The 13418-nt window shown below is 36.5% G+C and overlaps 2 protein-coding genes across 3 annotated transcripts in view; one reads left to right on the forward strand and one right to left on the reverse strand.

Annotated features, from left to right (window-relative positions):
* CHDH (choline dehydrogenase) overlaps positions 1–13418 on the forward strand; it is a 463978-nt gene that overhangs the window by 151233 nt on the left and 299327 nt on the right. The gene's annotated exons all lie outside the window — the stretch shown is intronic.
* The window catches only part of CACNA1D (calcium voltage-gated channel subunit alpha1 D), a 211740-nt gene that overhangs the window by 132953 nt on the left and 65369 nt on the right, over positions 1–13418 (reverse strand). The window contains exons 4-7 of the mRNA XM_067303775.1: positions 6670–6809; positions 2722–2864; positions 1151–1303; positions 374–570 (exon numbers count right to left, since the gene is read on the reverse strand). Coding sequence (XP_067159876.1) covers positions 374–570; positions 1151–1303; positions 2722–2864; positions 6670–6809 — 633 coding nt within the window. The remainder of the gene's footprint in view (positions 1–373; positions 571–1150; positions 1304–2721; positions 2865–6669; positions 6810–13418) is intronic.

The raw sequence follows: 13418 nt of genomic DNA on the forward strand, positions 1-13418 counted from the left end.
GAGCTCTTAAGCTTAATCAGGAAAGACATACTTAAGAACTGTAGGCTTGCATGAAAAATGCTAGTCCAAAGGACATAAATATGATATTACATTTATCCAAATGGAATAGGCAAAAAACACAAACAAAACAAAAACAAAAACACAAAAACACATACCAAGTAAGCAATGAATAAATTTGTTTCTAAAGGGCCTTTTTAGCCTCAGGAATCCACTAAGATGCTGTGACTGGAAGAAGAACGCAGCTGGGCTCCTTTACTGCAAAACTCACCAAGATTTCTTTGCTTATGGTGTTAATAAAACAGCTTATTTTTCATCTGAGCATTGAAGCTTGTTTAAGAACAGGCAAAGCTCAATGTTTTAAGAGGTTACTTACCCAGTATAACACATCAGTCCATCCTTCCATGGTTATACACTGGAACACAGTCAGCATTGCAAATGCAAAATTATCAAAGTTGGTTATGCCTCCATTCGGTCCAACCCATCCACCCTTACATTCGGTGCCATTCATGACACACTGACGTCCATTCCCTGAGAATGCACAAGGTGCTGGGTCTTCTTCAACTAGTATATCTGAAAATTGACCAAAAAAATAAAAATACACCACTCAGATCTCAAATTTTTGTGAATTAACTCTCATGCATTAAGAAATACCAGCCATGTTGAAAGTCCAGATACCAACTTTAGAAATACTGAGAGAGGGTGTCCACGGGAGCTTCAGAGCTTTTAGTGTCTCTCACATTTAGGCCCTACAGCCCTAAAATTATTTAATCAAAACTGAACATATAAAAGACTTCAAGTAATTAACCAGTAAAAAGAAACATGTTTACAGTTGTAACAATACAACACATCTTCTCAGAATCTCCTCATGCTGTTTGCTTCCTTTTCATTGCTCTTTCTTCACTTCATTACACTTCAAATTAACATATTCCTTCCTTTCACCAAGGAAACAGTCCTAGACTAATCCCTACATTTAGTCTGCTTCATTATAAACTTAGCTGATAGAAATCTAGCCTTAGCCATCAAATAAGATCTCTCCCTCATGATATTTCACTCCTTTAAAACTCTGAAACCAAATGCTTTCATTGCATCATCATGACTTGAAAGAGAACAGAACTAAGCCTTTAGTGTAGTTAACAGCTTCATGACTTACCTGAATCAATAAGAAAACAAGATTTGTGCATTTTTCCAATAAAAAGTTCCAATCCTATAATAGCATAGATTATGATTACAAACAATACCAAAAGGGCAATATGGAGCAGGGGGACCATGGCTTTTATAATGGAGTTCAAGACAACTTGTAAACCTGAAAGAAAAAAAGATGATACAAGATATGAACCAGACTTCAATGTCTTGCCTTATGTCGATTATGAAATCTTCTGTAATTATACATTATTAGAGATTAGTGATACAGGCATGCAGACTGCCAACAACTTAAAGTTTCTACTGCCCAGAACCACAAAATGTTACTGTAATGTAAAATACTTCATAAGAGTCTAAAGCTTTGTGTCAAAACCTAATTATTTCCTCTGTTAAATAAGGCTCATGCAGAAGATGACAATCCCTGAAGTGTGTCAGAATTTTTTTTTTTTTTTTTTTAAAGAAAGAAAGGAAGGGGCTATAGTCAGTGTGTGGCTGTAGGTGATTTTATATGATCTTTAAAAGTCATATGCTACAACTATGACTTTGTGACAAGTCCAGAGAATATGTACACTGAGACAAGTGCAGAATTGTATCGTTGATCTGGAAAGGTAACTAGAATCTTGCTACATGGGAAAATACATTTTTACTCTAAACAAACTTACATTTTGGTTATTTATTCCTCGCATCATTTTCAGAACTACTTTTTCTTGTCTTCTCTCCTTAATCACAGATTTAGTCAATTTTTATTCTTACTAAAGAAGTAGATCCCAGAATAATGAGGTTAACACAGTATCAATGAGAAAAAAAATGGCTCATTTTTATTTCAAAAGATTTCTTTCCTTCCTGGCATATCATGAGAATGCTTCCTTCTTCCCTGCAATTCTTTTACCAAATATACACTATCACAATCATTTCCATGTAACAGACTGATGTAATACGCACAGGGTTAGGATTCTTCTTTCAAAATCTATTGGAAAGAGCTGAGTTGTAGGTCATAAATTCAGCCCAAATAACCTCAGTAATTATTAATGCATGGAAAGAAAATAGAAAGAAATATTAGAAAACTATTGCTTTTTTTAAAATAGTATTGCTCTACTTTTCAAGTTTCCTAATTTATCTGTTAGATCTATTAAGATAAACAGAAGGCATTCGTGTGCATTGGAGGGGGTAGAAAATATGAAATGTGTAATGTGCTTTGGCATATACTTACCAACATATAAACTATTTTAGGACCACCTACACTTTCAGATCTCCAGGATTTTGGAATAAAAAACCCCTGAACTTTATTTTCTGGTGCACTTGCATTTTAACATGTAATTTACTTTTACATAAAGCTTCTAAAAATGAAGTGCATTCCCTTGTCTGCTTACTGAACTGTGTAAGAAGATCATAGACTGAATGAATTCACAGTCCCTTGTTTGAGTTGAAAAAGGATATCATTCATCCTGAAACTCACTTCATCTACATAACAAAAATCAACTTTATATTATCGCATTTATGCTAGTGTCTGGAACAAGAAAGTTAAATAATTTAAACAGTTATAGTATGAATTCCAATGGAATTAAATAGAAAAGAGCTTACTGGGCACTCCTGATACAAGCCGGAGAGGTCGCAATACACGAAAGGCTCTTAGGGCTTTGACATCAAAGCCACCAGGTTTGCCACCTGAGTGGCTGCCACCTTCTGTTTCTTTGGTTAATTGTTCCAAAATTACACTAAATAATCTAGAAAGTGAGATGAAGAGAAAGGTCATCACCATGCATTTACCATGCAATCAAAGATATTAGGAAGTTACCTGAACAGCAGATAATCTTAAAAGTTGTTCAGCTGTCCAAATGACACGTATACTTATGCATTAAATCACGACAGGAAGAGTTATGAAGTGCAGGAGTTTCTAATCCCTCCAGAGAGGGATGATCACACAGTATCCAATAAATTAGTATTCTGCTAGTATACAGTCTCTTCTATTTTTAAATACATGAAGCTACTTTGCCACATCTCTTTGTTCAAGCATTTTAGCTGTAAGGTTTGGAGAATTAGCCTTCTCTTTAGAACACGAAATAGATAATCACAAGAAACCATCTGTTTTCATTTTTATGGAATATATGAACTCCAAGTGACACTGCTGTTCAATATTCTAAATGCATTCAGCAAAAACTGAATATATTAAAAATAGAGTCCAACATTTAATAAAGTCCAAAAGATTTCTTTCTTACTCATAATAACTTTGAGGGTAAAAATATTCCCTGATGAGTCACTTAATATATTGTATTTCTTGACTGAAGAAATGAGCTAGTCATTCATTAAAAGAGTTCGGGAAGACGAGAGTTATTTTTCTTTCCCACTTCCAACAGCAATTCAAAGTGACCCAAGCAGTTAAAGTTCAAAATAGTCTTAGGGTTTTTTTTTTTTTTTTGGGGGGGGGGGGGGAGGGGGGGAATCTGCATTTCAGGCACGTGGTTTTCTGGACTGCAGTTCTGGATCAGGCAAACCACAGTAAGTACCTCATCCTTTGCAAACAGCCTGTACTTAAAAACTTGCAAAACTGAACTTTTAGTGAAAGGATTATGAAGTCAATAAAGTTTTGATAATTCTACCATGTGTTTTGTACTTGTAAAGGACTCCTGAAACATACAGGTTTTTGGTTTTGTCAAGAGAGATTTTCACAACTCTGGTTATAGAACATCTAACATGACAGAGTTGCTAGAAATCATGCAACATTTCATAGCTTGCCCAAGCTACAGTATTGAAGGCTTTCCTCCTCCCCACTAAGCCATCAATCCGGGTCAGTCAATTCCCATCGACATTCCTTTTCATTCTCCTCCAGAATAAAATGCGGCCACAAAGGAGGAGCATGATACAACTTTTAGAATGAGCACCAAGACAGCAACCTACCTACTATCGTAGCTGGAGAAATCCAGGCATTTAATTCTTCAGGTCCTGATTCAGCAGCTTAATTTAATAGAACCATAATTCTAAAGAAAATGAGCCATCTCAATGAGTTCAGAGTGACTATTCATGCTCTAAAGGCAGACATGATTAAACAGACTTCTGAGTCAAGTCCTGAATTAAGAGAAACCACTTTCAGCCTGTCAGTCCATATATCATTCAGAAAATTAAAGGGCTACAAGTATAGGAAAGTGCTATGAAAGCTTTCTCTTTTAGGTTCTTATTCTTTCACTGGAATCAATGAAAATTATGTGGCAAAGAATGCAGGACCAGGCACGTAGCAGACTGCTCCATAAGTAATTTGTGCTCTGACTGGTTCCAGAAAGAAGTGACAAAGACGAGAAAAAAAACATGACATGCACAGCTCCATCTACAGCTCTGTCATTTTATGCCTACTCTATAAAGCCATTAAAGTATAAAACCACCAAGCTCCTTTATTACTTAAAAGAAAGAAAAAAAAATGAGACTTATTCTCCTGTACAGTTTACTAGAGTTTAAATCCCCAACTTGACATTAAAAAAAAAAAGCCTCTGTACATGCCTGCTTTTCCCAGCAGATATATATATATTTTTTGGTATAGTTGAAGATTTATTTATGCTAGTTTCTGCTGAGAAAGCACACAAAGCAAATTTCATCTACTATGTTGAATATAGGACATCATGGCAGCTCTTTTAAAGCTATTAAAGTACATAATGAAATTTCACAATGACACTAGTCAAATAGAACCAGATCCAGAATTGATTTTTTCATTTATAACCCAACGTGGATATGGAATCAGTTTTTCACTAGGATTTTCCCTAACAGATTAAATAAATGGACCCATGCTTGCTTACTTGCTTATGTATTTTTCTACTACTTATCTTAAAAGATGACAGTACAGTGCAAGAGCAAAAATATTGCTCACAGAATTTCATCAGTGCCTTAAATGTCTTAGGAAGGGATCACCTGTCTTCCAGGTAGGCTGATGACAACCTAGAATAGAATTCATACTCCAAAACTGCTGTTCTTGAGCTAGGATTTAAATCTTATTGGATATATTGGGTATCTGATGAGACACAGTCCATTTTTTTTTCTTATTTTCTATGGATTCAGTGTAAGCATTTGATATAACTAGACTCAGGCTCTAATAATGAGTGTTTCATGAGTTAACAGAAAATTTTTAGTTATCATGTATTTAGGACAGAGCCAAAAATAGCGGTCACGTTAATTAGACTGCTCCAGGGTTACTGTAACTCCATGGTCACTTGACAAAAAGGAAGAGGTCTATTCAAGTGACAGCCTGGCAAGAGAAAAGAGCTTTTATGTATGATATTCTCCACACCTACCCACCAAGCTTCCCCTTCAGGCACAGAGTCCAATCTGTTGAGAATGACTTGACCCGATGAAGGACCTATTTATGCACAAGTTTTAGTCCTGGACCAGAACTGCCTGAATGCCAAGCAACTAGCCCACATGCAATCTTCTTGTAACTTCTACCATCTCAGAATTAAATATCTATAAACTGGGTATTCACACATTTATAATACTTCACAAAATCTAATAATGCTTTACTATAAATTCCTTTAATTTGCATCTTTTTTCTTCCCTCTTAATGTAATGACACGTGTTAAGAGCAGTATACTCTCAAATTCCTGGCCCTTTTCAGTTACAGTTTGAACTTAAAAATGAAGTACATTGGCACATTGTGTGCCAAAGTCTTCTTGGCAAGCCAGCCTCAACATACAAAGTTATATGTAGAGAATGTCCCCCATGTACTATATATATCAATAATGTTTTATTATATATTGATAATGTTACAACTAAATGTAACATGCAGTACTGGAAATTACTTGTTTCAATATGATATCTTCCGTATTTAGGGAATTACAACCTAGGCTGTAAGATTAATTCCCTTGATAGCTGAAGGTAGGATGTTCTAGTCAACTAGCACAACAGTTGAACCAAAGTTGCTGGCACAAAAAGACAGATGGAGGAGCGTGGGGCGAGGGGAAGGGGGAGGCATTTTTAGCATACATTCTTCTCCAGGCAAGCCACAATCTTATACATCAGATCTCAGGAAGGTCAAGGAAGCACTCAGTCACTCTCTTCATCTCCCCAGACCATTCTCCTCCACCTCAAAACAGGTGGGTTCTTCCAGAGGTCTATGTAGAATAAATGAACTCTGCACCACCTTCAGTATGAGGATAGATGAATAAATGACTTAACACCGCATGGACCTAACCAAACAAACTTTTATTCATATGGAAAGACAAAAGGAGTTCATCTGGAAAAACTCAGATGGAAAAAAATTTGCATGACAAAAACTGAAGAAAGTGCATCTTCCTGAATTTTTTAGGCAGAACTCAGAATTCACTACGAACTTCTGCCATAAAGCCAATAGTGCAATATAGCCTACAGCAGGCTATAGCCTTGAAAACTTTTAGGATTTCATTTTGAATTCTTCACTCAAATATATATATATTTTTAAACACTCCAAAGGAATAAATGTCAAGCTTAGGCCCTTGCTCATAGCCAAACAGACCTACAACTACCATACTGTGAAGATTTTGAAACCTTTTTATAATGAAGTATGTTACTTACCCTACTACTACTATTACAAAATCCAATAAATTCCATCCATTTCTTACATATGCGTTGGGGTGTAGTAATAATCCATATGCTATAATCTTCAAAAATGTTTCAACTGTAAAAATTATCAGGAAGGCATATTCTACTTTTTCCTGTAAAAGACAAAAAATACAATGAAAAAGGAAGTAATTTAACAGCCCTTTCTCTAGCTGGAATCTGCTAAAAGCAAACAGGCTTATTGATCAGAATTAAGATACAGTACCTCATGACAGTTTATTTTATGGGTTTTAATGGCATAGCATTTAACAGTAGCTGTACTGACAAGGTTATAGTCACATGATAATTTTCCTGTTTTCACATTCCTCAAGAGAAACAGAAAAAATATCAAGGCTCTGTTTCTGCAAACAGTAAGTATACTGTACCTTTACTTAAGCAAATAGTCCCATCAAGGTTTAAGGGGCTACCTTTGAGCCGGAGTCAGTGTCATCACATACTAAGGAGCTTCCAAAAGCAAACTATTTACTGGTTCTACTTTTTATTTAATTTTACACTTTCTTTTAACCTTTTTGTCCTGACATGCAAGTTTACATTGACTTATTCTTCCTTCCACATCACCATAATTGCTTTAAATAATCCTAGTATGGTTGAAGAAATTGCAAGTTAGTGCATCACCAGCTTGTATCATTTATCACATTTGCGTCAATGATTTTTTTCCTCAAACAGTTTCTTCATTTTACTAATATTCATATTTTAAACAAAGCTATATGTGGAAGCTCTCTTCATAGCTAGCTGGATAAAATATTTTTGTGGCTTCCTCTGTAGTAATAACACATTTGAATTTAGATAAATTGTAAAAATCACTGTTATCAAAACAGATCAGTTAATACACGTGTTCTTTTTACCTTCAGAAATCATCATTTCACTGCTTTGTATAATATTTTCTTTAGTTATCTGTTGCTATGCAAATATTAGAGCCAAGAATACAAGACAAAGAAAGTGAGTCATGTTTTTTTATATTTGTTTAGGAACTCATGGATGTTGTTCACTGTTATCACATACAATGTTGATTATTTGGAATTTAAACTGCTCAGTAAGGATAACAATCTTCTACTATAATATACTCAAATTACACACAAAACCAGGTATTTGCTATTTACTTGTTACACAGCATTGGCACTTTCACATACAACCAAATAAAGAACAAACCTTGACCATTTACAATTTATAAGAAAGATCCTGTGCATGTCTTAATTTGGGATGCCAGATCTCTTTTTCTTATGAAAAGGCCATCTGGTGTTGGTTATGTATACAAACATGATATATTGTTTTTATAAATCTGACATTGGTGAATTTAATAAGCAGCAGAAGCTTATCAATAAACCATGTACTCCCGCCCAGGCCTTTGCCTCTAACATGTGTCAAATTGGGATCACAGAGAGACACGGCTTCTTCCTAGTGCAAAGCATAGTTCCTGGATCTCATCTCATCTGCTCATCTCTGTCCCATTCACCTGCCTTTTTCCTCTGCTTTAAGCGCTGCTCAAACTCTGGAGAGCTTCACCCAAGGCAGCTTCTCCTCAGCTGCATTACATTTTACATGAGTTCTTCAGGCCCAGTAAAACTGATGGACTATCCTCCTTCTCCTCACTACCTTCTCCCCCCACCCACCCCAATATACATTTCAAAATCGTCCCTTCCATTTAACTATCAACTTGTCACCAACAGACTGGAACAATTACTGGATAACAAGAGTGAAGTGGCCAAACAGAAGAAATCCGAATGGCTTGTGCACTGAGAGCCATCATATTTCTTTGGCTATAGGGCACCATGGAGGTTACAATAATATGAGTTGACGGAAGTCCTGAGAAACATACTGTAGAAATACTGAAATTCAAGCAAGTCCTACTATGTACACATTCCACAAGAACAGCTATTTCTGTGTCTCTGCATATAACTAAGTCTGTAACTTGGATATAGAAAGATAAATTATTTAAGACAACATAAGGAAGACAAAATTATAGTTGGCATTTGCTGTGGGCAAAATACATGTCAGTTATCATAGTAGTAAAAGAAAAGGTGAAACAAAAGACATAAGGGATTTAATATATGCAAATCTGAAAAACAACTTCACATGATAGGGACATAGGATTGAACAGGGCCTTCTGGGCCAAGATGACCTCTTGGGCCATCCTGTCCAGCATCCTGGTATTACAGGCAAACATGTAATTTAATCCATAAACCTACCAGACTATGTCCTAAAAAGCTCCTTCGCCCTTCACTGCTCCTCTCCAAAGTATGTTCTAACACTCTACTGCTATTTGGGCTAAACATCATTCATAATCCTAGTGTAACTTACTTAATGGCTGCATTATACCCCTGCAGTTCATTTGAATGATTCAGTTCAAATCGTTGTAACAATTCTAACCTACTACTTAGCATTTATCTTTAAAGAACAACATTGGTCTTTTTACTGTTAAATTTTATTGACTTCTGTTCTGATTTGCTGAACAGTAGTGCAAACATTCTATTGAAGCAAAACGTGATACAAGCCAAGCTCATTTTTTTAAACCCAACGGTGGTTACTCTTACTGTCACTAATATATAACTTCTGGCTAACAGACCAGGGAGAAAAATGAGGCTGCAATTTCAGCGCAATTACAACTATGTCTACCTTTCAAGATTGAAAAATGACAGTACCAGGAGAATAAGCATTTTGGAGCAGACAAGATAAAGTGAAATAAAGTTTGAGCACCAGTAAGGAACAGTTTCTGTGGATGCGTGTAACTTATGCAATATATTCTTTTGGGATGTTCATAACTATTTTCCAGTTTTTCAAGTCTTCCTCCACTTAGTAGGAACAAAGTGATTTTTAATGTTATTCTCACCCTACTAAAGTATTTGCTAAATAAGACCTCCTCACAATGTGTTTACGGGGCAACATGCTGTCATGACTATCTGGCCCAGAATGAAAGTAATTGGATCCTATACTTCTTTCGGGCATTGAAATGGCTATTCCAAAGCAAGCCGGAACTCTGGGAGAACCTGGTCCATTTCTCCTTTCCTTTTTAATGCTTTCTCTATCTACAGTTTCCCCAGCATCTTCTGAAAATGGGTATATTGACACTGTCAGATAATTTGGGTTCTTTCATTCACTCTCAAGCTCGAGTCCCCTCAGGTCCACACAGCACATGTTATTTCACACCACTCTTCTTTGGAGCAAATGTCAGTTCCTTTCACTACAAAATACCACTGCCTTTCTAGGGATAGCTCAGTCCAGGAATTGCTCCCAAAAACAGTAGGAAAAAGCCCTTGTTGTTTGGCTCCCTTCACCCTATCCAATCCTCCAACACACCTGCAGCAGGGAGCTAAGGTCTAACAGTGGACTAAAACTACTTGAACAGGAGTTACAAAGACAACAGAGACAAACTCTTCAAAGTAGAATCAAATGGTAAAAGAAGGGGGAACAGCCACGATCAGTGGCTATGGAGGTTCAGACAGGATGTTAAGAAAAGCTTCTTTACTAGGAGGGTAGTGCAGCACTGGAACAGTTTACTCGGAGCTGGTGGAATTTCAGCCTTGGAAGTTTTGAAGACCCATCTAGACAGAGCCACAGCTGACATGACCTAGTCCTGCCAGGAGCTAAAGGCCTATGTGGCCTCTGGAGCTCTCTCCCAGTTAAGCCTTCTGTAATTTCTATAATTCTGAGAGTATCTCATGGAAAAATATGGACAGAACCAGGACATGTACAATTACCTATATCCACTACACAATCAACATGCAAAAACCCCTGCTGTCTACATAGTGTTGAACTCTGGGAAAGTTTTCCTTCTCTTTTGTGAAGGGATGGAAAGGTTTCCACCCATTCTTGTTCCCTGTGGTAAAGTATATGTACACCCAGGTTCCAGAATTTCCCATAGGTGTGTATGTTCATAATGGATAAATGAAGAAGTCACAGAGAGATGCTATTAACTGAGCCAATGGCACAAGGAACAGATGCTTTTTAACAGAATAGCCCCTGGGCAATCCAAAAGCCATGTTTCCCTGGAAGCCTTCAGAAAAGGAACCCAGAGATTTTTATCTGTCTACAACCAAGGAGACCTATTAACTTCCACACTATGCTTTTCTTCCTTCCCTTCTTTCTTCCTCTATTCCATCCTTCTCTTCTTCCTTTCATCTTTTTATCTTTTTCTCTCTCTTGATCTCTCATGCTCTTTTTTTTTTTAAATCATGGCTTGCATTTTTTGCAGAGGCTGGAGGAATGATTTGGCCCAGTCGTTAATAACAGTATCCAAAGTACAGGCTGTGCTTTCCTTACAAACTGTTTAGTAAGTGGGCAGCCAACAGATGTTCTTAGAGAAACTGCAAAGTTGACAACCTGCTCCCCCTCAAGAAGGTACTGGCAGTCCTTATACACTTCTATAACTTCTTGCCAGTCAGTACAGACATCAATCTTCTCCTCTCCAACCTAAATATATCTACAGGCCATGCATCACATAGCCTGTCCAGAGCTTAAGTGAGCATTACTCAAGAGTAAGCAAAGTTGAATCTACCATCCCATTTCAGTATTACCAGAAAGGCTGAAGAGGAAGGTTTGCAATGTAAAGATACACTAAAGCAGTAACAGGTAAATTAAAAATACACACTGAAAACTGAAGTTCTAACAGACTGTGGCATACATTTATCTACTTTTTTACTTGTCTCTACAATGGAGAAAACTACTCCTGCACATTTTTACTCTGTTCATATTGAAAGATCTTTAAGCAAATACTTTATTCCAATAGAAATGAAAGGGGGAATACTAAGAAATAAGAAAACTGAACTAAAAATAAGGAAATTTAAGACAATCTCTAAAAACAAGTTTATGTTAAACAAACTGAGAAGGCGATTTTACTTCTAGAAATTGCACAGATTAAATTAGAAATTGCACATAACTTCTAATATCTATACTGAATTTAGTTCTACATTGCATGACAAAAGTAGCAGATAAAAAACACAGATGGCTGAAAGTCTAGAGAAAAAAAGGAAACAAAAGTAGTATGTCTGTGTTACCTAAAGATCTAACCCTATCTCTGAATAAATTAATAGTAGCTTGTTCACAGATTTCATTCCACACAGAGCTGGGTCCTTTCTCTTTACAGAGGTAGGGTCCGATTCCTGCAAGGTTGCCCAACACTTCCGTCAATATGGAAAAGACTAATGAGTGTCACTTTGATATTGAGTACAACAGTATACATACGTTTTTTAGCCTTTGTTTTGTACTATTGTCCAAAAAAGGTCACCTTTAGCCATTGGGTTTCAGCAAGATCATTAAAACTTCTTATTTTTGGCAAAGAAACATGCTTGCTTCCTTACTTTAACTAAATCAGCTTTGCAGAAGCCCCATTGCTCAGGAAGAAATTCCACACACACCCCCCTCCAGCCAGATGGTGTACATTAGTCATCATTTATTATCTTTAAATTTTAAAAAGCACCGATATAGGCAAAGCTATTGCTGTACGTTGTAATGTGATACACTGAAACTCAGCATTTAACTTTAAGATGCCTCACAAGAAAATGGTTTCAAAATATGAAGTCTTTAGTTTGCAAAACTCTTACCATATTATGTAATTAAGAGTCTTCTCATATTAATTCTCTACTCCCTGGGCACCAGAAATCTGGATTATTTATTAACTGGGGAAAAAGTATTTTTGCATCCATAGACCAACATGCACGTATCAGAATAAAAACAGCTTATTGGATGAAGCGACTCAAGTGAAGAAACTGAACTGATCAGTTTTCTGCAGTTCAGACATGCACAGAAGAAAAACAAATGCTTTGATATTCTTGGTTGGGGGGGGGTTAATAATCAATCATGTGCTATTAAACAAGACCAGCAACCCGCTGATGCCTTGACAACATGCACAGCCATGTATCTTTTTGACAAAGAGCCACTTTTTTCATATTCTGTCATTTCGAAAACACAGCATTTACTGTAAGAGGAAAAAGTAACTGAGTTTTGAATTTCAAAATATAAGATCATTTGATTTTTCAATGCAAATATCTAACTCCTCCTTAAAATCATTTGTGAACTGCATGAAAGCAATACTAAAAAAAGGAAAAGGAAACATTGTTTATTCCCACATGTGAAAATGCCCTTTTTCACATTTATAAAATGCCATAGAGGGTTCCCAATACAGAAAATGAAACAGTAAATATGAAATCTGTAATCTACCAACAAGAAAAGGGCAATAAAGCTTTACTTTGTTTGTCCCTTTAGAGCTGATGAAATAATTTATTTCCTGTATTAGACTTAGAAATTGCGCTCCCTTTATTAGAAGAATCAGTAGAATTACTCCCTTTATCACTCAAGAATTGGGTGATAACTTTTGGGTTAACTATCTCTTCAGATATGCTGTGGCTTGAAAAACAATGTTTTAAGGACGTGTGTTTTGACCAGTCTACCTGAACTATGTCGCATCTTCTTGATCCCCCTGAAGGAATACAGCTAGCACTCAACTAGGTCAGATGCCCGAGTTAGTGTTTTTGTAAGAGCAGCTTCCACTTTCTGACAGTTGAGCTCTGCAGCAAAGTTTAAAAAAAGGAGGGGAGCAGAAGGGGGGAAAAAATCACTTTAGATAGAAATATAATTACTTATCCATAATTCTACTACTTAAACATGGACATAGACCCATAGACACTGCTTCCTGTGCACATGACGCTCCATGTACATGAGACCATTTTATGTTTCACCAGCAATGTCTCCTGGCCTTAAACTGCTCCAAG

This window comes from Apteryx mantelli, chromosome 12 (assembly GCF_036417845.1).
Source record: "Apteryx mantelli isolate bAptMan1 chromosome 12, bAptMan1.hap1, whole genome shotgun sequence".
Lineage (NCBI taxonomy): Eukaryota > Metazoa > Chordata > Aves > Apterygiformes > Apterygidae > Apteryx > Apteryx mantelli.